General features: G+C 38.8%; 1 protein-coding gene across 5 annotated transcripts in view; it reads right to left on the reverse strand.

Annotated features, from left to right (window-relative positions):
- Nucleotides 1-3,430: 3,430 nt before the first annotated feature.
- Nucleotides 3,431-24,254, reverse strand: part of LOC111875307 (facilitated trehalose transporter Tret1) — a 45,927-nt gene continuing 25,103 nt past the window's right edge. For 2 of the 5 annotated variants that reach the window (XM_023871442.2, XM_023871441.1), the window contains exons 2-6: nucleotides 13,064-13,159; nucleotides 12,489-12,651; nucleotides 10,651-10,853; nucleotides 9,880-10,090; nucleotides 3,431-7,006 (exon numbers count right to left, since the gene is read on the reverse strand). In XM_023871442.2, the coding sequence (XP_023727210.1) occupies nucleotides 6,102-7,006; nucleotides 9,880-10,090; nucleotides 10,651-10,853; nucleotides 12,489-12,606 (1,437 nt within the window). In that variant the 5' untranslated portion in view covers nucleotides 12,607-12,651; nucleotides 13,064-13,159 and the 3' untranslated portion in view covers nucleotides 3,431-6,101. Of the gene's footprint in view, nucleotides 7,007-9,879; nucleotides 10,091-10,650; nucleotides 10,854-12,488; nucleotides 12,652-13,063; nucleotides 13,164-24,254 lie in introns of those variants that run through there. The other 3 variants (XM_023871437.2, XR_004514186.1, XR_004514185.1) reach the window with 3 other exon arrangements.

Consider the following 24,254-nt stretch of genomic DNA (forward strand, 5'->3'; position numbering starts at 1 on the left):
GTCTACTTGAACTTTTACACTGTATCATGCGGTCTAACAGAGAATTTATCATAAAAACGAGTAATGATGCTTTATATTTATATTATTTTTTTAGAAGCAATAAATCTTGCAGCCCGCGGTAATATGTTCGCGGTGTATGTCCTGGTAAACCACATGCTGTAGTGTAAATGTCCGTGTAGACCGCAGATTAAGGTTTGGGTTAGGTTATGTTAGGCCACGGAAACCCCGACAATAATTTAGAATCACTCAGTATTCACAAGATATACTGCCAGTCTATTAAACTGGCCGCGTCATAGCTCAAGCGGTTAGTCGCTGGCTTCCTACCGCGGCGGCCCGGGTTCGATCCCGGGTCTGGTCAATTGGGATTTGTGGTGAACAAAGTAGAGCTGGGGCAGGTTTTCTGCGAGTATTTCGGTTTCCCCTGCCAATTTTCATTCCACCAATTGCTCCACTATCACCCTCACCTATCATCTGGGGTTGGTACAATAGGCCAGAAGTGGCCGCAGTACAAGGAACTTAGTCCCACCCCACTAGCATTAAAAAACCTGTTAAATTACCAAGCCACGTAACACGTTCATGAAACTTTTACGTTAAAAAGAAATATATATTTCGTAATTATGCAAAACACTCCACTACATTTCGCTTTGAGTCTATATTCTTGAAGAAAATGGAATTGGGAATGTACGTAGATCGTTGATAAAAATTTGTTAATTGTTTATGCAATACAGTATTTGCAATATACTGCTGTTCAAAATTAAATTAATCTAGGCAGTTCAATCTATATAAGTGAATTATTCTTCATTTACCTTCGGTTCTGATGACCGTAGCCGAAGTCAAAAGCCCCAGTCATGAAGGTGGACACATCACTCACTTTAAATAAGCCATAAACTTTCTGAAGCACAATATTTCTGGCACAAGTATTACTGTTTCATAGTCACTAGATACAAACGCCATTCATGGAACTATAAAAATTGAAATTACTGTCAAAGTTAAATTAACGCGCCCCTGATCCCTCCAATACACTGCTCTCTGGAGCGGACTGTTACGTTATGATGTAGGGTACGGGCTTTATCCGAACGTTCCGAACTACCCTGCATTATAACCTAGAAAAACACGTTCTTCACACTCAATGTTATGAGAACATTAGTCGAACAAATTCCACACTCTACCCATTACGATGAGTGGTTTCATGTTTCATTTCTTTTATTAATTCAACTTATTTATAAAACAATACATTCTTTTTAGAAATATAATTTTCCTTTTATATCGTGTATTATGCAATTACAAAATGTAATTTAGACTTAATTTTGAATTACTCATTTCTGCTGTATTTTGGTCGTAGATTTCATGATGTCACATCTGTATTAAAAGAATTCAAACTGTTTCCTAAGAGACTGAGTTTGTTTTACATGCATACTGAGTCGCATATTTCAAATATGTTTATATTATTTATGAATTATATTTATAATCTTATTTTCCATTATACGCAGTTTATTTGAGAAACTATTGTGATGGTGAAGAAACTGATCTTGAGGTTTAGACGGAATTACACTTTTTCAGCCCCACAGTATATGAAAATACAGTATACTGTATGAGAGGAAGTGCTGTGATAGTAAGAGAAATCTATCCGTAAATGTTGATGGATATACACATTTCCAGCACCCTTGAAAACGAAAATGAGGCTATTTGGAATGCTGTCACTGTCTATGGATATGCCCTTAGCTCCCATCTGAGCCATTGGGCACATTCGGCATCAAGAGTTTTCCACCATAAATCGACCCTAGCCAATATTAACATTCTCGCTCCAAGAGCAGTGTTCTTATTATGCCCCCAAAAATAAAACTGCTATGTTCTCGAAAATGGTTGTACTGATTCTGATTAAATATCGGTAGTTAATGAGGACCAGCTCCCTAAATAGAATTCCATATGTGGTACTTTTAGGGAAATACAACATGTGCATTATGGGTCTAATGTTATGCAAGGTGTACATGTCCTAGCTTGTATGAGCTGCAACAAAAAATTTGTCTACCGAACAGCAATCGATTTTGTTTCCAACATAATGTAGTCAAAGTCAATAGTACTTGAGAAAGTATACACAGTGTCTTTGCATTGTTTCTTCATGTTGAAATTCTTATAACAGAAATTGCAACTATAATTTGTTTCCCATATTCTTGTTGGCCACTCATCCATTGAACTACTGTCTGAATGCATATCAATGAATAATATAAATTTATTGTATTATAATGTTTGTAAAATGTCTCTGAATATATTGCATAATCTCTAGAACTGTTTTGTAATTTATTTACTCTACAGTATGTGGCTGTATGTCAGCATGTATATGAATCATATTAATTACAGAGAAAGCATAAAGAATTAACACCTTAGATCAGAGATCCTCTATATTAAATGTTCAACTAAGATACTCTAGAATATTTTCAAACCAGACATTATTCTATGTTAAAAATCTACTTATAAATATTCTAATAATTGTCCTTCCCAAGATAATGATGGTAACAACATCCACTAAATCATGAAACAAACAGGAATATATTGGATTTGAGGTTCCACAGTAGAGACTACTAACAGTACTATTTTCTTGGATATGACACACTGCATTCTGGAAGACATTTACCGACGTTTTGAGGAACATACTACCTCCACCTTCAAGAAGAAGGAAACCAAGCGAAATAGGATTTAACTTGCACCCAAATGAGTTCGGTAAGATTGTATTTGCAATTAAACCAGATTAATGCACTACTCTGTTTTTTTTTTATTATTTACATTTATACATTCCGTTGATCCTTATGGTACAGCTGACCAGTGGATATGGATTTTGTCCCAAGCTAATAGATTAAAATACGCAAAATACAAAAACTACATACATACTTTTGTCATTAAGACAGTTAAAAGATTTATATTAATGTACAATGCATAAAATGATCAAAATTATAAAACAATAATTGATACAAAATACTTAGGTAATGATATAAAATTATAACATATCAGGGGTACAATTACCAATTTTAATTACATACATGGTTAAAGTATTCCTCTAAGGAATAAAAAGAATTTGAAAGAAAAAATCTTTTTAGCCTCAGTTTAAATAGTTTCACATCATTACTCATACTCTTGATTCTGGATGGCAGGTGGTTATAAGCCTTAATACCAAAATAATATGGTCCTTTCTGAAAGATTGTTAGGCGTGATGTGGGAAGGTGCAAATTTGTGGTATGTCTAGTATTGAGATTGTGGGTCTCATAGTTTGAACTGTATAGGTCTCTATTATTTACAACAAACAGAATTATACAGTATATATACTGTGAGTACATTGGTAATATTTTTAGGTTTTTGAATAGTTCCCTACATGAGTCTCTAGTTCTTACATTCATAATAGTTCTAATGATCCGCTTTTGCATTCTGAAAACATTTATACTAGTTGCTGAGCTACCCCAGAAAATTATCCCATATTCCATGATAGTCACAGTGTCTCCTTGCAATGTCGTTCAATTCCTAATTTTTAGAATGTGGCATGTGTATATTTTCACCAATTGCAATAATTCTGTATGTGTCTGAATGGTAGTGCATGGAACATTTTCCCTGGTCAACCGAGCTGCTTATAGCTGGAAGCTTCTCTAACACAACACAATGACAGCTGGCATTTCCTACAACACTGAAAGACTCTGGGGCAAAGTATGGTAGGAACTATTCTTGAAACCACTTTTTAAATAATTCAGAGTTAAGTTCGTCATGATGCACAATATTACTTTTCAATTTTGACAGAAAAAGAAACTAATTTATTTTCCATAATGAAAAACCTGTCAGTTGATCCAGCATGACTTATTATGAACGTACATGAAATTTCAGGCCACTTTGATCCATCACTCCTCTTCAAACAACTTTCGCAGACATGATTTTTATTCAGTTATACTTTATCTAAAAAATACAGACTTTCAAATCCCTATGAACGTGATTTAAGAATTTTTCTTCTTCTTCTGACAGCTGCAACATCACTGTGTTCCATTTGCAATGTTCAGTTGCCACTGCATCTTGTGTATTTAAAAGCACATGGGTTTCAAAATTCTTAACATAGACTCCTCACTGTTTTACAATCATACAATCAATGACAAACTTCTTAAAAGAGAGAAATTCTCCCTATTCATGAGGTGCAAATAGCTTCATGTCACAATACATCTTGTCAAAATCATTCATACCTCCCATTTTTTCATCTTCTGCCAACTTTTCTCCAGAAATTCAAAATTCACAAGTCCTCTTGTATTAAAATAAGATTTTTCTTCACCAATGAGTTGAACAGTCCAACATCATAAGCAGCCGCTGTGCATTTTTGATACATGTATTTGGCAACACGGTAAATTGGTGAACTGCGAACTGTTTCATGCTTTAAATCTTAAAAACTTTTTTTTTTGGCTTCCTTATGCAAGATTTAGCAATTCACTTGCTAGCTTTTCAGTTTCAAAATTACAATAAAATATAATTAAAACCATCACCCCACAAACTGCTTCAGAGAGACCCTAATTTCATGAATAAAATTCCACAATCCTACTACAAGTTTCAGGAGCTCTTCCTTACATTGGCAGATGTTTACTGGTTCATAGTGAACCCATTCTGTACTACAAGCACAGGAAAGGGGACCCACTAAGATATCTACAAGCTTGTAGAGATTACAACAACAGTTTTCCTAATTTATCTTCGGCAATGAGGCTCTGAGTTTGGTATAAATTTACTGACATTTTGTTTTATGCTGGTTGCTTGATTGGCTTACATTTTGACCCTGAAGATGAGGCAGTATATTCCTCCTGCATATCAGTAAACTTCTGCCAGGCTACCTGGAGTCATATCAGAGAAGACAATTTATTTTTTCATCCTGTGAAACCAATAAACAAATCTTTTTTATTTATATTACCATCTTAACTTCCTTCCTTGAAAGCATATAAAAATATTGTAGAATGATTTGACATCATCCAATGTGACTTAATTATATATTTATATGAAATGGCCTTACATGTCTTGGTCAAGTTATGACCATCTTCAGATGGTGAAATCATTTTACATTATTTAACTAGTGTGACAGACCACAATGAATAAAGTTAAACATATAAAAATACTCCTATATCTGTATAAAACAGTGGTGATTTAAATGTCTGTGAATAAACTCCAGTCCCTCAACTTATGAAATACAAAATAATGATATTCCCATTTGTTTTGTATAGGTGTCAGACATTTCTTGCTGTGAAGGAAATAAATTACATGTGTCTCATAAAAGTGCTCAGTCAGATACTTTGATTCAAAGAAGCAAGTATGTAATATAGGATATTACAGTATACAAGTGGAATTTTGTGGTTTATAGAAGTCACCTAGGGTTATTGTTATAGTTGAATCTGGGAATCCATGACAGACTAGAAAGGGGGAAGTCTCAAGAGAGGAGTTTTCTTGGAAGGCAAAGATAGAAATGGCAGGATAACATTGAGATGGATCTTAGAGAGTCAAACTTTGACAATGGGAGTGGGATGGAACTGGCTCACAGCTGTAACCAATGGCAGAATCAGTGGTGCTGAACCTTCATCTCTTCCACCGTAGTGTTAGTATTATTTACATACATTTATACAAAGAGGTACAGCATATTATTCAAATTGGATAAAAATTCACCTTCACTTTTAACCTTCTGTTTTCATGTCACAACTGCTTGTTCTTGAAATTGGACTTCCTACAGGTTATATAAAAAAAATCTGCCAGACCAAATTAAAATTTCCCACTCCTCTGCTATATATTACATAACACAGATATTCTAAATGCACATTACTTCTTCTGGGATAAAAAATAGTGCTGACTTTTAATAACTGCTTCAACCTAGTAGTTTCAAATGTAGGAAAAAGATGTTGAACCCAACTGCAGTAATCAATGTTTTGATATGTGCCATCTGAGGGACAGAAAACGTTTTTTTAATCCGTTGAACAGAAAGTTAAAATGCAAAGTGAGAGATTCATCACAACTAAGTATGGAGCTTTGCACTATGGACACTGAAAAGACTAACTTGACCATAGTTGTTGACTAAAGTAAATTGTCTTGTTCATAGAAACTTTATACTACAAATGAGTCTCATCAGGAACCAGTGCAGGGTTCACAGTGCCCAACTTCTCTGGGTCTTTTGACGACACTCTGCCTTTTTTCAACAAATTTCGAGAGCCCTCAAAGTGCTCCTGTATCTCAAGTAAGGTCCTTCCCTCTGTTTCTGGCAGGAAAAAATGAAAGAAAACAGATCCCACAAGACTGACTGCACCATAGCACCAGAATGTTCCAGGTAACGTCATACTATTCAGCATATAAAAATATACCTTATTTGCTGCGAACCCAAAGATGTAACCAATGGATCCTGATGCCCCACTGGCAACACCACGGATCTCTGATGGATATACTTCACCTATCAGTATCCACGGTAACAGACGGATGCCAACGTGAGATAAAAATGCTGACCCAATAAGGAAAGTCATTGGCAACCATTCATATGAATTCCTGGAGGAGTACAAGTATGCATATGTTGCCACAACAATGAAACACACACCACTCCCAACAGTTGATACACAAGTGAGGGGTCGTTTCCCTGTCCAGTGTACCAGGATAACACATATTAGAGCACCTCCCAGCTGCACAAGGCCCAGGTACAATGTTGCGATGTACTTGTCAACTGGAGTGCCCAGCTGGGCAAAGATACTGACAGCATATGTCTGTAATGTTGTCATCCCTCCGAAGTGTCCAAAGAAGAATCCAGCTGCAACAAGGCTGTAGGGCTGCAAGAAATTGCGTTTTGTATAGTTACGCCATGAGGAACAGGAAGGAGTAAAGGAAACAGAAGTTACATTATGTCTGTTTGAGGGACTGTGACTTTTGAGGGAAGAAACAAGTTGCAACAGTTCAGGTTGAACTTCGTGGGGCTTTACCCAGCCTCTGAGCCAGCACAGTGATTTCTCAGCATCTGCCACCCGCCCACGGCCTGCAAAAAGAAAAAGAAAAAAGTTCATGTATTATTGTCAGGGTGCACAGAAAAGTTCTGACACTTAGCAAGAGAAGATACATTTGTGATTAAATTATAAGCTCAGAAAATGCAAACATCATTCAGCCAGTATATTATATCTTTGTTCCATAAATTACAGTAACCATCTGGATCAACCTGCCTTAGAATTAAAAAAAATTATATACATTACATACAGAGTGTATTTATGTGTTTTACATGATTCTTTGAATAAACAGTGGTTATTTCCCTAAACAGCATATATAGGTTCATGTTTGTACTATATATATATATAGTAGTTATATTAAACAATCACCACAACAAGTGTATACTCACTTTTAATGTTTACAATTAAATCTTTATTTTGCTACATGTTTTGGTCACATAGGACCATAATCAGGCAGTTAATATAGGAATATATCTAGTCATTTAATTACTAATATGGATCCATACTAGTGTGACATGTCATATTATATGATAACAGAAATTTTGAATCAAGTTGGTAATAAATATTACAATTAAGTACATAAAATAAAAAAATTATATAACATGTATCTAGGATATATTTAAAGTGTACAGAAGTGTAATGATTATATTACAAAATATTAAAGTATTTAAAATATTCAATATATTATTAAAAATTATTAAGAGATTAAGAGTATATATGCCAAGCTAATTCTGAGGTTCAGGTGCTACAGTGTAGTATTAGGCATATTATCTAATTTGTGGATCCTTGTTGCTAGAAGCATCAATGTAGTAAAACCAGATCATGAAACCCAGGGGTATGTGTCAATGATATGTACATTGTTTTGAATGTGTGATGTTTTAGGTACATGTATTTCCCAATATGGATTGTGTTATTATGCGATCATTAATATGATGTATGCATTTTCTAGTCTGGGTGTGTGTATGTTAGATATGTACTACACTGAGCATTGGTTCTATGTAGCAAAATAAAGGTTTAATTCTAAACATTAAAAGTTAGTATACACTTGTTGTGGTGATGGTTTAACATAACTACTACACATATATTTGGAACACACAACTCGGTGCACACTATGAAGATAATTGTAATGGAGACATAGTGTGTTTTCTGTAAGGGAGGAATATGTGGTTCAGATATAGAGAAACAGACACCCAAGACCAAGTCTTTGAGCAAGCTAATTGGAGTAAAGAGAACAAAGTAAAGAATATTAGCCCTTTAAAGGGTGACTTTGCAAGGGCAGAGAGAATGAGAGAAATGATGAAATACTGACGGTGGCAATCACAGTAGGAGGGAGAAATCGTTTGAATTCATTTCATTTATTCACCTTCCATAAATCCTGTCGAGAGTATATTCTCATGCGGATGTGGAGATTGTCCTTGTTACAGTCACAACTAAGGATTACAGTTGTCATCCAATAGCATGCATATTTGTATAAACATGTACAATATTACAAATAAGTTAATTTTAGTAGTAAAAGTAATGGCAAACCTTATACAATTTGTACAGTTTTATGTAAGTCTATTAACTAAAAATTCAATAGTTAAAACATAATGTCATTAATGAGTCTTGTATAACATACATCAATTATGACAGGATGAACAAATGAAAGAGAGAAAGGATAAATTAAACATAAATAGGGTATGGGAGGAAGGAATAGAAAGCAGATTGGAATAAGGGCAGCACACAATCACTGGAAATCCTATGACAACAGCTCCGTACATTCTTCCATAAAGCAGATGAGAGTTTTCCACACCTCATCAATAACCATAATATCTGCTGATGACACTAGTGTCGAAATTCCTGGTAAAAATTTTGATGATTTTTACATACTATCAAAAAAATGTTATCTCTCAAATGAGTAAATGGGCTTCTGCAAACAAGCTGTCCTTGAATCTGGATAAAATAAATGTAATAAAATTTATAATAAAAACTCACCACAGTATCCATTAAATATTGGATATAATGATAAATATATAGAAGAGGCAGTAACCACAAGACTCCTTGGCTTAAAACTGATAATCATTTAAACTGAAAAAACCATTTCGATCAATTGGTTCCAAAGCCATGTGGAGCATGTTATGCAGTTAGATCTATGTTACATATCAGCGGCACTGACACTCTCAAATCAATTTCTTTTGATTACTTTCACTCTTTAATGAACTATGGAATGGTTTTCATCTGACAGCAAAAAGGTACTTACATTTAAAAAGAAAAATGTTAGACTGATGATGGGTGTCAAATCCCATAATCCTTGTAGAGATCTAATTAAGGGACTGGAGATCTTAACACTTCCATGTAAATATAAATATTCGTTAATAAACTTCATTACATAAAACGAAGACATTTTCCGACTAAAGACAGTGTTAACACAAGACTATCTCCAGCAAACACTAATCTCTCACGCTTTCAGAAAAATGCATATAGGAGTAATGCTGGGACCAAAATTTTCAATTAACAGCCATCTGATCTCAAAAGTCTTGTGAATGAAAGAGCATGAGTTAAAATAACACTAAAACAATGCTTAAACACACACTTATTCTACTCTCTTGATGAATATTTATTGTCTAGAAAGTGACTCATCGCTTTAAAGGCTGTATAAATAGCATAAGTTGACAGTTTTGATATATACATGTGGATACATTTTTGAATAACATGTATAACCACTGTGTTTTCTTGTGTGAAAACTTCATTTGTGCTGTACATATGTTTTTGTATTTATATGACATATTCCACATCCTACAGACATTATGGCTAACTCTAGTTCCAGGGAATGCAATTCTGTGTAATGTAATGTAATATGATGTAACATGTGTTGCATAGTCTTAAATTATTTTAGTTGTGATCACAGCTGTTTAGCTCATAAACATACCAATTAGCCAATAAGGAGATTCTGGCACAAAGCAGAGTGCTACTACAGCAGTCACAGGAAACATCACATTAATGGACGCCACAGTTCTCCAGGAGAGCATGGTACCCATCAGGAATTGGATGAAAACTCCAAGAATGACACACATGGATGAGGTAGCAGAGAGCATACCTCTCAGATGGGGCTGTGTGATCTCTGCCACATATGTCAGAACCTGCAATATGACAACCATGCCAACTGCACAAAGTGGGACATCAAAAGGAATATCACAGTTGGAAACATGATTAGTGATGCTGTATAGTGTTGCAGACAGTTTCCTCTGAAACACTGTTATCTACAAACCAGACTATGTGGATCACAACCCAGGAGATTCTAACCTTAACATTCACCACTCTATGAACCTCCATTTCAATTTACTTAATGGTAATAAATGTGCAGAATTTAAACTAACGTAAAAGGGCAAAGCTATTCCTGTAGCAGGGTGTGAAGGCCCATAGAATTGTGACCTGTCAAGGTTCCCATATTTTCTAGACAATTGGCTCACAGATGGCGGTAAGGTTGTCAGCCTTACATGCCAGCTGCCCTTTATCCCCAGGAAGATACTTGGTACTCATTTCTGTTAGAGGCCGAGTCAACCCAAGGGTAATAGCGTGGCCAGAAGGATTAGGTAAATTTAAAAATCTGTGACCTCATCAGGATTCGAACCTGCAGCCTTCTGGCTTGTAGCATAGTGCCTTAACCAAATAAACTACTACACCGAACATCACAACTTACTGGAGCCTCCAGTAAACCGCCTCCAAGTCCTGTGAGTACTAGACTCGCATATAACATCCCAACATTGCTGGCATAGTGAAACATTACCCAAGCCACAATAAACGGCACATTCACCAGAATCATGGCGCGCTTTCGGCCCAATGGCTGGGTAAGGGTACCTGACATGAGGCAGCCCAGTGGAACACAGATCAAGTTGATGCTACCTGCAACAGAATTCAGGGGTATACACCACTACTGCCAGAAATGAGATCTCTATCATTAGAAATGAGTATATGCACAAAGGGAACACAAGTTACAATTACAGAAGCGTTATTTTAGTGTTAATATCTTGTGATGTCTGTGTCAGAACTCAGAGGGTTGTACACTGGGCTCCCAACAGTGACTAACAAACTTCATGGAACAGTCCCCCCCAATAAATATCGAGTTAAATACTGCGAACAAAACAGGCTTATAAAGGAAAATGAGATGATAAAACAGCAATGAGAAAAAAATGAGTTAAACAGGAGAATAAACTAGATTTGTTTGTATTTACAATCTTACTAGTATGCATCCTGTTGTGTGTCATAAACAAGGTACACAAAATGTATACAAAGGTATGCAGTCTACACAACAATATTCTGTATTTAAAACAAAGTAGACACTATCCTATCAACATGTTTCGACCCTTATACTGGGTCATCATCAGGCATACAATGATACCATTGGATTGCATCTAATTCTTCAATAAGGGTCCTTACTGTGCACTTGAGTGTTTTCAAATACATAAATTCAAAAATTTTAACTGAAAGACTCAATTGATGCATTTAAAAACACTCAAGTGCACCAGAGGGAAATACAACGATAAGCGGAAAGGATAAAGCATCAAGTGTCATCCCCACCATGCATGGGACTTCCCTCCATGGCCTCTGTATAGCCATTTACTGAACCGTGAGATCTGCTTCTCTGTGAGACAGTCACTTACTGAACCATGTGAACTGCTACACTGTGAGATAGTCAGTTCAGTTATTCAGTATTGAGGGGGTGGGTTTCTCCATGCACCGTGACTAATAGTCTATTGTACGTCCCCCTTTCAATTTCTACTGTCTCCATACCCTACCAGTACTGGTTCTCACTATCAGCCCCTTTCTGCCAGCGAGGTTTCGACCTTCTACTGGCAGTGGTATCTGATAATTAGTCCTTTCTGTCAGTGATATCGTACCTCCTCTGGCAGTGGTACCTAATGCTTCCCCATCTACCGGATGCATTGGAAACTACGTGGGCGGGAGACTTTTTGCCTAATTTAGCTCAGAGGTCTCCTAGAGACATGAGGTTCTTTTACGTGCTGTAAATCTATGACATGGGACCCACGGCTTAAAGTCCCTCCCGGAGGACTTGTTCCCGGAATTTTTCCGCCCTTAAAAATTCTATGACCTCCACCGGGTTTGAACCCGCATACCTTGAGTCATGAGGTGGGAACGTTACCCCTGAGATAGTCAGTTACTAAATCATGTGATCTGTTCCTCTGTGAGATAGTAATTTACTGAACAATAAGATTTAATCCCCTGGAAGGTAGTCACTTACTGAACCATGAGATTTACTCCTCTGTTAGATAGTCACTTACTGAACCATGAAATCTGCTACTCTGTGAAATAATCATTTATTGAACCTCATGATCAGGTTCTCTGTGAGAAAGTAAATTACTGAACCATAAAACTTCTCCTCTGCAAGACAGTAACTTACTAAACATGAAATCTGCTACTCTGTGAAATAATCATTTATTGAACCTCATGATCAGGTTCTCTGTGAGAAAGTAAATTACTGAACCATAAGAACTTCTCCTCTGCAAGACAGTCACTTACTGAACCATGAGATCTGCTCCTCTGTAAGGCTGAGTGTATCCTTTTCACGCAAATCAGTCACATTGCCATGATGTGGCTGCAGTGATGGGATAACGATGGTAGGGAAGCCCAGTGTCATCCCATACCCCAACAATAGGATGTTCTTTGCTGATGTTGCCAGTATCTGAAACATCATATTGAAAGGCTACTGAGGCCACAAATATACAATGGGTATGACAGAACTTATTTTTCTGTTCTCAGAGTTTCTATGAAGGTACTTCATAATTAGCTGAACATAATCCAGCACATAGGTGTTGTAATAAAAAACTTAGCATGTAAGAAACTCCCTGTTCTGGTAAAATGGGGACTTAATTAAAGGGATCCACTGGAAGAATCCAACCCACTGATTGAGGCCACTCTTTCCAATGGACCCATCAGATTAGTGCAAAACCTAGACAATGGATAATGTCCAAGGCATTGAAACCAGCTATACAGATAGAGTAATACACTTAGCTGACAATCTGTTAGTCATTACACTCAGCCAACTGGAAAGAAAAAGCAATGTATGAAAGAGGTGCCTAGTGGATAATTCTTACCTGTGGCAGTGCACTGCGGAATGTCTTCTTTGGTTCCACATTATTAGGGAGAGAACTCTTCTCATTATTATTACACTGGCCAACTTCTATCCCCTTCTGACTTCAAAAAAATCAAAACATTTGTCATCAGATTATGGATCATATGATATTTTAAAAAAGCCAGTGCCCTACAAGAACTTACTTACTTACTTACTCACTCACTCACTCATGGAGCTGAGCACTTGTGAAGGAGCCGCCAATTCTGCAGTTACTCAAGAATTTCCCAGCATTTTATGGAACCTGAAGGTTCAGTGCCGTGTTCACAAGAGCCCCTCCACTGGTCCCTATCCTGAGCCAGAACAATCCAATCCATACCATCCAATCCAATCTAAGATCCATTTTAATATCGTCCACCCACCTACGCCTCGGTATTCCCAGTGGTCTCTTTCCTTCTGGCTCTCCAACCAATATCCTATATGCATTCCTCGTCTCCTCCATTTGTGCTACATGCCCTGCCCACCTCATCCTACAAGAACACTCTCAATAATTAAGTCAGAAGAACTAAAATCTGAAAGGACAGCCAAGAGATACTGCTTCATTGTTCTCAAGCTTCTTGCAGCTTAAACCAAAAGAAAGCACTGCACAATGTGGAAGGATTACGTGAAGTGGGAACAGGCTTAATTGCCTGTAACGTGAAGTAAAGTTGCATGGGGATGAGGAGGAGGATGGTACAGGGCGATGTTTCAAATGTTAATAGCTAATTAGCTGGTCAGGAAGTTAACAGCATTAAAGCAACCTACAAGTAATCACCATGTCCACAAAGCCTGCCATGAGCCAGTTGAATACAGTACCATTTTCCAACATATCTTCGTCATTTTAAGTTCCTACCACTGATAAAACCAACATTGCTACCATGCGAACTTATGAGGTGGGAGAAACAAAAGCTCCACTTAATGTGCGGTCCTGAAATATAGTATGATAATAAATTCTGAAAAATACCCAGCTCTTGTTAAGAAACAGTGCATGTTGAAATCTAAATTTCAATTTTCAGTTTGATACCGATAATTAATTAAAAAATTGCCTCTAAACGCCTGGAATGTTATTTGGAGATAGACCATAAACATACTTAACTTTCATCCTGCCTTCTTTCATCTTGCTATACAGTCCCCTCTGTGCTTTATTCTCAGAAGAGTTACTCATAAAAATTCTTTATGCATTTCCAAGGTCTGTTCCACTAGGTTATCGACCGTTTTAAAATTACAAAATAATCCCCCACATTTGTAGTAACCAGCAACGGAAAGTCAAGTGAAGCAACATGAACTATCTATAGGTCAGCGGAACACACCACAGATAAGTGCTGTACCGTTAACCCATGCGAGGTCATTATGAGTAAGTGTCGCATTCTTAACCCGGGTATGGCCGATAACAGTAACAGTATCGCATTGGGAACTTGGCCACGGCCGATGGAAATGATAAAAAGTCGCACTGCTCAATCAAATACGGCTGATAAGAGTAATTCAGTGTCGCGCTGTTAGTTCGATTACCGCCAAAACATGATACAGTAGGAAGCCGGAATAGCTCAGTAAGACTCTTTGCATAATATCTTAAAGTAGGTCATGACCGCTATTTCCCGCATCCTTTTCAATTCACAATCCATACTCGTCATGTCATTCAACATTATGTAACCTGTGACGTCAATTTGCATTTGTAGTATACTCAAACAAATTAACGGTCGTGGGGATTCGTTGCGCTGACCACGCGACACCCTCTATCCGCTAAATATGGCACTAACTTCACCGACAAGCGGCGGTCGCTCGGTCGGTATAGTTCGCTTGCAGATTAAAGTCACAGAGTTTTTTTTAGTATACTTAAAGACGCTGTCAGTAACCCAGACTACATACCGACGAATGAGAGGGCGAATAATGAATTGCAAATGATGCGAAACGATTCGGTCGTGGCCTATTTTGAGGTAGTTTCCCGGAATTTGACTGGAGGGACTGAGCAAAACCAAGAGAAACTCCAGCCATGATGGTCGGCGTCCCGGCGAGAGTCAGATGCGGTTTCTCCAGGATAACATTCAGAAGAACCCATGCATTGAATTAAGCGTCGTTACGTAACGGTAGGCTCAATCAATCATCAAAATCTCATCGCCCAGAACGAAGTTATTTCATGTGGGACGAAGAGGCAGACATTCTGATGATAACTGTGTTCACGTTTATTGTGCAAATGCAACGGTCTTCCTGGTATGCTGCTCACATTCAAGTGACCGGACGGCAGAGACAGCTGCCGAATGCAAATGCATAATGAATACAAGTGCCAACATTCACGTCAATTGGACTTGAATAGAATGGTGTTATTTAATTAATTATCTCTCCAACTGCCGACTAACGCCTCAACAATTTTCTCACGATTAATTTATAATAGTATCCTCCAATCTCCGACTCAGTCCTTCAAGTGACTATATTCTCTGATGTTTCTGAAAAGAAATATGCATATATCTTGTCTCTGACTTGTGGTCTTCATTATGTGACCCTTAAAAACCGGAACACCACCTGAGAAATATGTAATAATATAATTCCTGCCTCATGGAATAGCGCAGTCGGTATAGCGACGGGCTACCGGCTGGATGATCAAGTTCAATTCACCCGATGGAGAAGAAAATTTTCTTTTCTTCAGTTGTCGAGACCGGTTGTGGGGCCCATCCAGCCTCCTTTCCAATAGGCACCAGAAGCTGTTTTGAGGATCTATACATCCACTCCCCCACAGGCCTTCATGGCGTAGTGCTTAATTAGTTAAGAGCAGGGAGAACCTTTTATCAGAAGCTGTTTACCCTGAGGTAAATCTATCAGAGCGTGAAGCGGACTACTGCCCCCCATCTAGTGCCGAGGTAAAAAATGTTGGAACTATACATCCGTTCCCCCATACAGCTTTATGGTGTGATGCTTAATTAATTAAGCACAAGTATAGCTTTATTGTTTTACGCAGAAACTGCCTTCTAAAAGAAGTTATCGAAGGAAAGATAGAGGGGCGGATAGAAGTGACAAGAAGACGAGGAAGAAGACGTAAGAAGATGCTGGATGACCTTGGGGACAGAAGAGGATAGTGTCATTTGAAGGAGAAAGCTCTAGATCGCATTAAATGGAGGAATTGTTCTGGAAACGACTGTAGACCTGTCGTCTTGATAGATTACTGATGATGATGATAGCTTTATTATTTTATCTCACAGAAAATTCGCTGTCTTTAGTTCAAAGACCAGTTGGTTAAAGCGTTTTACATAATTAATCGTTGTTTTTTTCTGTGTATCATATGAAACACGTAATTACTCTGTGTGGGCAAAGTGGAGATTTCTTGTAATGTTAAAGCAGGTGGTACCTATACTAACCAGCGTGATTCAGATGATTAATCAAACAGTACGAAAAATAACGGAGGTTTTAGCTGTGTTACTTGCTTCATTATCCTTGTGGTTCACTTCCTTGTGTCACATAATCATAAAAAAAAACATTTATTCCACACAGTTTAACCCTTTCCATGCTTATTTCTATTTATCATACTTAAGTTTCTTGTCCGTATATGTCTATAGCGGCATGTACTGTCTTCGCTCGCTTGGAAACCGGGATCGTGGGTTCGAATCCCACTCAGGGCATGGATGTTTAGTTTGTGTGTGTGCGTTTTTCTGTGTTTGTGTACAGGTAGAGGCCTTGCGAAGAGCTGATCACCCGCCCAAGGAGCCCTACCCAATGTGTAAGATCTAGAAAAACCGAAGTGAACGGAGAAGTTCATGGAGGTAGGCCTAGGCCCACTGGGGCTGTAGTGCCAAGGAGAACAAAAAAAATATGTCTATAGCACCTTATAATAATATAATTAGAAATTAACGGCCGTGGGGATTCGTTGCGCTGACCACGCGACACCCTCTATCCGCAAAAGTTGGCACTAACTTCGCCGAAAAGCGGCGGTCGCTCAGTCGGTATAGTTCGCATGCGGACTAAAACCATGGAGTTCATTTTGTAATTATAAATGGTGAAATGGCTAAAATAGGTATGTAATAATAGACGGCCGGAAAATTATACGTTTATCAATGTTACTGAACATCACAACCTCTGAGAGCAAGTGATCCACATTTCTACAACGCATCTACAACGCATGTAGCATATATACATTTCGTACAGAACTACACGCAATTTACAGATATTTACTGGCAGTAGAATCCAAAGCTTCGACACCGGCAACGAGAAAACCAACATTAGACACAATCCTGAATCAGTTTTATGCCACAGAAAAGAACCTATAGTATTCATTAGGTGAGCTACAGAGTGGGTTTGGAAGTGACAGCAAAGAGAGAGATAAATATCTGCTTCTGTCGGGGGAAAGAACCCCGAACGTTCAGCACATAGCCAGTCAAAAGAGCATATGAGACTGATTCGTTGATATGTGGACTATAGGGTTCTCATTTACTCAGTAGATATGGATATCAAATCATCGGCTGATTCAAGAGCCTATTACATTACGTCACAAAGTCATTGAAAACGGTAAGTGGAAGATGTCGGAATCCTCTGAAAGGAATTCGTGTGGAGGAACGTTATGGAGAGAGTCAGTCAGAATAGCCAATTCCACGTCTGAGATTCCGTCCAGGTGTTCCCTGATACTGCTGACGTAGCCGCATTGTTTCGGAACAAGTTATGAGTCATTCAAAGATCCACCTGATTCGCCTTAAGCAATCGAGTAACTGTACGGCGTCACGGAGCTGGAAAGTTGAAACCAGATCTGACGCCAAGAAAATTCCCAGCTCTGCGGCCGCCGAAGATCTCTCACATCTCGAGTATTTCAAGGTCATTGCTCTCTTCGATTTTACGAGAAAACAGGTTTATGTAATCGACAAGTCATTTCGCTCCATTTCCTTATTTATTTAGTAACCGGCTGGCTATTCTTCCGCGTATTCTACTATTATTATTTTAAAAGGAGCATCATCACTACTACTACTACTACTACTACTACTGCTGCTGCTGCTACTACTACCACAATTGCTATTACTACCACCATTACAACTACTATTACCACAACCATCACCACCACTATTACTACTACTACAATACTACAACTGCTGCTGCTGCTGCTACTACTACTACTACTACCGTTGCTGCATCTAATGATAATGATACTGCTACTACATACTACTACTGAACGTACGATTTACATCTAGTGGTGAACTGTTATGAACATTATGGAGGTGATGGTTTCCCATGGATGCTGATGAACTAACTTCATGGTGACGAGTCCTTCTCGAGATACGAACAGTGGCCCAGCTACTCAAGAATTTCCCAATATTATACGGAAAAGGAAGGTTCATTACTGTGCTCATAACAGCCGGCCACTGGTCTCTAACTTCAGTCAGATTAATCCACGCCATACAATGCCATCTCATTCCTCAAAAATACCATTTTAATAACGTCTACGTTTAGGTCTTCCAAGAGGTCTCTTTTCTTCTGGCTTTCTGATTAAAACCCTTCATGAATTCCTCTTCGCTCCCATGAATGCTACATGCCCGGCTCATCTCATCCCTCTTGACTTGATCATTGTAATATTATTTGGAGAGGCGTACAAATTCATGATGCTCCATATTATGCATCTTTTGCCAACCTCATATTATTTCATCCCTCTTGGGTCCAAATATTCTCCTCAGAGACCAAGTTTCATACTCATATAAAACTACAAAACAATAATTCTGTACATTTAATTTTTACGTTTCTAGACAGCAGACGAGAAAACATGTTCTGAACTGAATGGTTGCCAGCACTACTCGAATTTAATCTGCTCTTAATTTCCTCATGATTCAAATTCCGACGTGTGATTGTCGTCCCCGGATAATTGTAACTCTTCTACATTTCCAAAGGATCCATTAGCTATATTTTTCTCATAACTTTGCTCTGAATTCCGGTAACAAGATATAAACATGCATTTAGTTTTCCCTGTATTTTCTTTTAGACAAACCTTAACAAGGTTCAGTTAAAGGTTCTTTGTTTTACTTTATGGTAATTATTTTATTCCCTAGTAGATAAATACAAGTACCACCACTGATAAGAAGCTGATGTGTGAGTAATGTGTGTATAGATAAGAAGCCTGTAATGCTCCTACTTATCTCTATGGCTCTACGGTCCCTTAGTTGGACCCTGGCCAATTTCTCAGTTCCTTAATCGTATCCACAGTCTATTAGGACTCCTCGGACGGGGCATCGGCCCGTCGCAAGGCCGCTACCTACACACAGACATGCATGTCTTGAGTGGGATTCGAACCCACGATCCCAGCGTTCGAGAGAGCGAAGACAGTTCATGCCTTAAGACTGCGCGGCCACCGTGATTGGCTTGTAATGCTCCTACAACATGATTTTAGCGAGTTGGCAGCAAGAAGTTGGAAGAGAGTGTCTAGTAGCTGTGCCCGTTATATCCGCCTGCTTCACTCTTGTGTAAATACTGGTTTTATCTGTTCCTGCGTGGACGAACGTGAGCTGAACTGTGTCAAGGTAGAATCGAGTGTTCCCGCGTTTTCAGAATAATGGATCACGTCCTTGGCAGGGCGTTGCGTTACAGGGGATGACCTCACAGCCTCAAGTGATTACCTCCCTCCATAAAACAATATGTACACAGAATTTGACAGAACACGATAAATTAATTATAAATCGCAATTCATGGAAGATGTAAAAACAAGGCATCTTGGGAGAAATCAGAAATGCGAAAACATTCTGGCTGTAGAACCTGAGGGAAAGCGACCTCTGGGAAAAAAGAGGCGTAGATGGTATGATATCAAAGCTGTGCGATATACGAGTATTTATAGCTGTCCCTGTGCTTAATGAAGCATCAGGCCTTGAAGAATTATGGGGAAAATGAAGTATAGCTCCATGTATTTTAACCTCACCAGCAGGTGGAGGTCAGACGTTACGTTCAGGCTCGGAAATAGCTTGCTCGTACCCACTCGATAGGGGGCTGGGAGGGCCACACAGCCGTTCTGGGCGCTGTGGAGAACAGAAAAATATTTGTCCCTGTCGGGAATCGAACCCCGATATTCAAATCATGCAGACCGTATGCAGCCAAGACTGACTAAAACATAAGGACATCTACATTAAAACTGATCTTAGACGGGCTGTTGTGAACACAGCAATGAACAATCGAGTTAAACAAACCGCAGGAAATTTCTTGAGCAGCTGAGCGACTGTTAGGTTCTGAAGAAGGACTTCACCCCATGCCGTTGGTTACTCAGTCACTTATTCCATGAGCGTAATGAAATGACAGGATATGGGAGAAAATTACAGGACAAGGAGCCCAATAATATACTTAGATCAGAGAGAAGCGTTCTATTTTAGAGCCCTGTAAAGTAGTTAAGCTAAAACAAGATTCCTGCCATAGCTCAGCCAGCTTCCCATGGCGGCGACATGGGTTCGATCCCACGTCGCAAAATATGGGATTTGTGGTGGACAAATTGACACTGGTAGCGGGTTTTCTGCGAGTACTTCGGTTTCCTCTACCAATTCTCATTCCTCCAGTTTCTCCATATTCATATGGATATAATGGGACTAGTGGCCTGCGTACCAAGTGCACTCAGCCTCACCCCAACCAGGAACCATAATAATAATAATAATAATAATCACNTTAATTACGACAGTGCCTGATACTGGAAGCAATAAACGGCAGTGTTTTAGTGCTATTACAGTGTCGTCAGCCAGCATACCAGCGCCGACATCTGCCGAGAAAAATGTAACTCTAGACTATTTTTTGTTTGTTTACTTCTCTGAATTAATGTGTTTTTCCTCCAGTGCTTGCCTGTAACTTGACTTTGACTTTATGATGTGATTGTGTATAATACAATTACCTTTATCTACATTGTACTGTCTGTAACTGGCTTTGTGGTTGTTGACTCGGAACATAAATAATAAATAATTTAATAATTTATCAAACTGTCTTTTCAGAAATTTAATTTTTCTAGCACACATGTTCAATGATTTCAAAGCCTCTCAAGACCTAAGAAGTGTAAGGGTGAATCAACATAATGGTTAGGGTTATCTGTGGAAACTGTGGGGGGGTGGGGAAGAGAGATTGTGAAATATTTATATATGTTTAATTTTCGCCAGATATTCCATTAATCTTGATTTTAGCGGGAAAGCCAGAAGGAAGAATACAACTAGGAGCACCTATGTGTAAGTACGAGGGTAATATTAAAACGGATGTTAGAGAAAGAGGATGGGGGTGATAGGACTGAATTGATTTAGCTCAAGATAAGGACAAGCGGAGGGCCTGTGTGAACATGGCAATGAACCTTCGGGTTCCATATAACGTTGGGTAATACTCGAGTAATTGACAAACTGGTGGCGTCTCAAGGAGGACTCGGCTCCATGGAGTCATTCCATTACCCTCTTCAATATATGCAGGTTGCTATAGGGGAGGGAGCAGCGCCCTTCCTGAGAAGCTAACAGCCGCTTAGTTACTCAAGAGATCCCTCATCTTCTATGGAATGATAAGGTTCATTATAATGTCCAGAAGAGCCTGCCATTGGCCATTACCCTTAGCCAGCTGAATCCAGCCACATCCTACAAAGAATCTGCTCAGATGCAAGGGAATTCGTGCAGCAAGTAAAACGTTTAGGAACCTCTGGCCCAGAATATGCATGAGCCTACATGACTTCAATCATTTTGGCTTTATGCTCCTTCGTAGGAAGACAGGCTATGTATGGTTATTGTGGTGCCAAACGACATCCCCGTGGGAACTCATAAAAATCCTATTATATCCCATCTCCGAAACCAGTTTTGTTGTATCCCCACCGATGCGACAAATTTTGTTGTATCCCAAGGGGTCAAGACCTGTAATCATACCCCTATCGGACATCTGTAGGTATCTCCTACCCCGTCCAATGAAATAATGATTACAAATACCACAATAAACACTCAACATGTTAAAACAAAAACAAATATAATTAAATCAACAATTACATATATACAACCTATTAATTCACACAATCTGCGATTACACACCCTGTATTAACCTCTTAAACCTTACTACCCCTAGTCTACTAAATCTACATGGCTTAAATCAAATTTATATACTCTACAATCAGTAAACCACAGTTATCGTACAATAACAGCGAACAAAATTCACACTGTAACCATCACTGAGTGAAACATATTTTGTATCTTAACAATATACAAATTATTTTACCTTCACAATCAATCAATTAGTGAATCAAAACTCATATCCTAACAAGTAATCAATTAACCGATCTTCTGTGTTCTAACATTTAATCATGCGACCAGATGAGTCGCACAATGAAGATGAGCGGGACTGCTTCACACAGGCTCTACAACACGACTTCTCGAGTCGACTGGCTAGAGTCAGAATGCCCCAAAACGGCCTCTCCCGTCCGAGCGCCAGAAATTATTACAAATTTTCGCAACTCGTGAAAACACTGTTCGTTCAAAACCTTGAAGTCGGCAATTTCCTACTGGTCGATGACCTGACTTTCGAAAGTGAGACTCGACTCTCTGTCGTTCAACTGATTCGTAAGCAATCTTTAACAAATGCCACATACTCGACTGACTAGGAATGCGAGGCGTCAGCCACCACGCTGACAACCCGTTTCCGGCCAGCCATCCAGTGGGTCACTTAATACATTCATATTTTACAAAACTTATATAAAGAATTTCTAATAAATTGGGCATAACGTCACCCCTTCGTCAAATAAAGGTCACACCCCCTGAATAACCGAGGGCACAACATTGTATCTGTTACTACCTTGAAATAAATATGTCATCCAGAACCTCAAATTTCACTGTCATATGGTCGAGAATTCATTGTCAGTAAATACAAATACGGCCTAATGAACTGTAGGGGCCATGCTTCATTAACAATAAAAGAGTTCCGTATGAATTAGTGACGCTCGAAGAACAAACACATAAATATTCAGACCAACCTACATATGTAACGAGTATTTATCAAGTTTCGAGCAGTTCATAAAAACAAACAAAGCGAAGATCATGCTCCACTGACTACATACATTTAGATTGTGGTCACGTGAGTTACGACACCATGTGATCTGACGTGAATACAGACGTTCCGAACGAACCTGAGACATACTGTAAACGTGGAGCAAGCAAGTTCCTCCGAAACGTCGGGAGTAATACACGACACTATATGGCGTCATTGGCCATGCGGTAACATAGTTGGTTGAGGCACTATGCTACAAGCCGGAAGGTCGCGGATCGAGTCCCGAGGAGGTGGATTTTTTTTTTCAGTTTACCTAATCCTTCCAGCCGCATTATGGCCCTTGGGTCGACTCAGCGTCTAACAGAAACGAGTACCAGGAATATTCCTGGAGGTAAAGGGCGGCCGGCGCGTAAAGCTGACAACTTCACCACCATCTGTGAGTCAACTGTCTAGAGAAAATGTGGGAGCCTCAACATCTCACAACCCTATGGGCCTCCGCGGTCTGTTACAGGGATGCTTTTACCTTATACGGTGTCATAGTTCAGAAGTCCAGTCAACTTCACAGAACAGAGTCCTCGTTGAACAGCCATCAGTCAATCAATTAGCTTAAAATTTCCTCATCTTTTATGGAATGCGAAGGTTCAGTACAGTGTCCATAACAGCCCTCAGTGGACCCTATCTTGAAACAAATAAATTCAGCCTAGGCCCTCACGCCAAATAACACAGATGACGTCAGTTTAAACTTCCACCATCTTGAGAACCTCAAATCTTATACAGGTAGACTTTATTAAGCACCACGCCATGAACACGTATGAGGGAGTGGAGGCAAAGTTCCACGAATTCTTAATATTGGCATTGGATAAAGGTGAGTGGTCAGCTTCACCTCCCGGAGGAGCCCCTGGCACCCACTGCATAGAAGGATGGGTGTGTCACATAGCCGGTCTGGGAAATGAAGAAAAGATAAAAAAAAATACCTTCGACCCTGGCTCCATTATTGTCCACGCAATAGCCATCCTGGCTGCTAGATAGACCTACATTTCTTATTAATCGGGCTCAGTGCCCATAAAACAGCGGTTCTCAACTTTCTGTATCTTGCGGATCACGCGTAATTTTCTAAAATAAAAAATAAATAAATAAATAAAAACGCCTAGTAAAAAAAACTTCTCTTCTTACATGAATTATATTTCTACAATTATGTAACTTTCTATATTAATTATTAATGAATGAACTGGAATAGCTCAGTCAGTATA

Source organism: Cryptotermes secundus, unplaced genomic scaffold, assembly GCF_002891405.2.
Source record: "Cryptotermes secundus unplaced genomic scaffold, Csec_1.0 scaffold1548, whole genome shotgun sequence".
NCBI lineage: Eukaryota > Metazoa > Arthropoda > Insecta > Blattodea > Kalotermitidae > Cryptotermes > Cryptotermes secundus.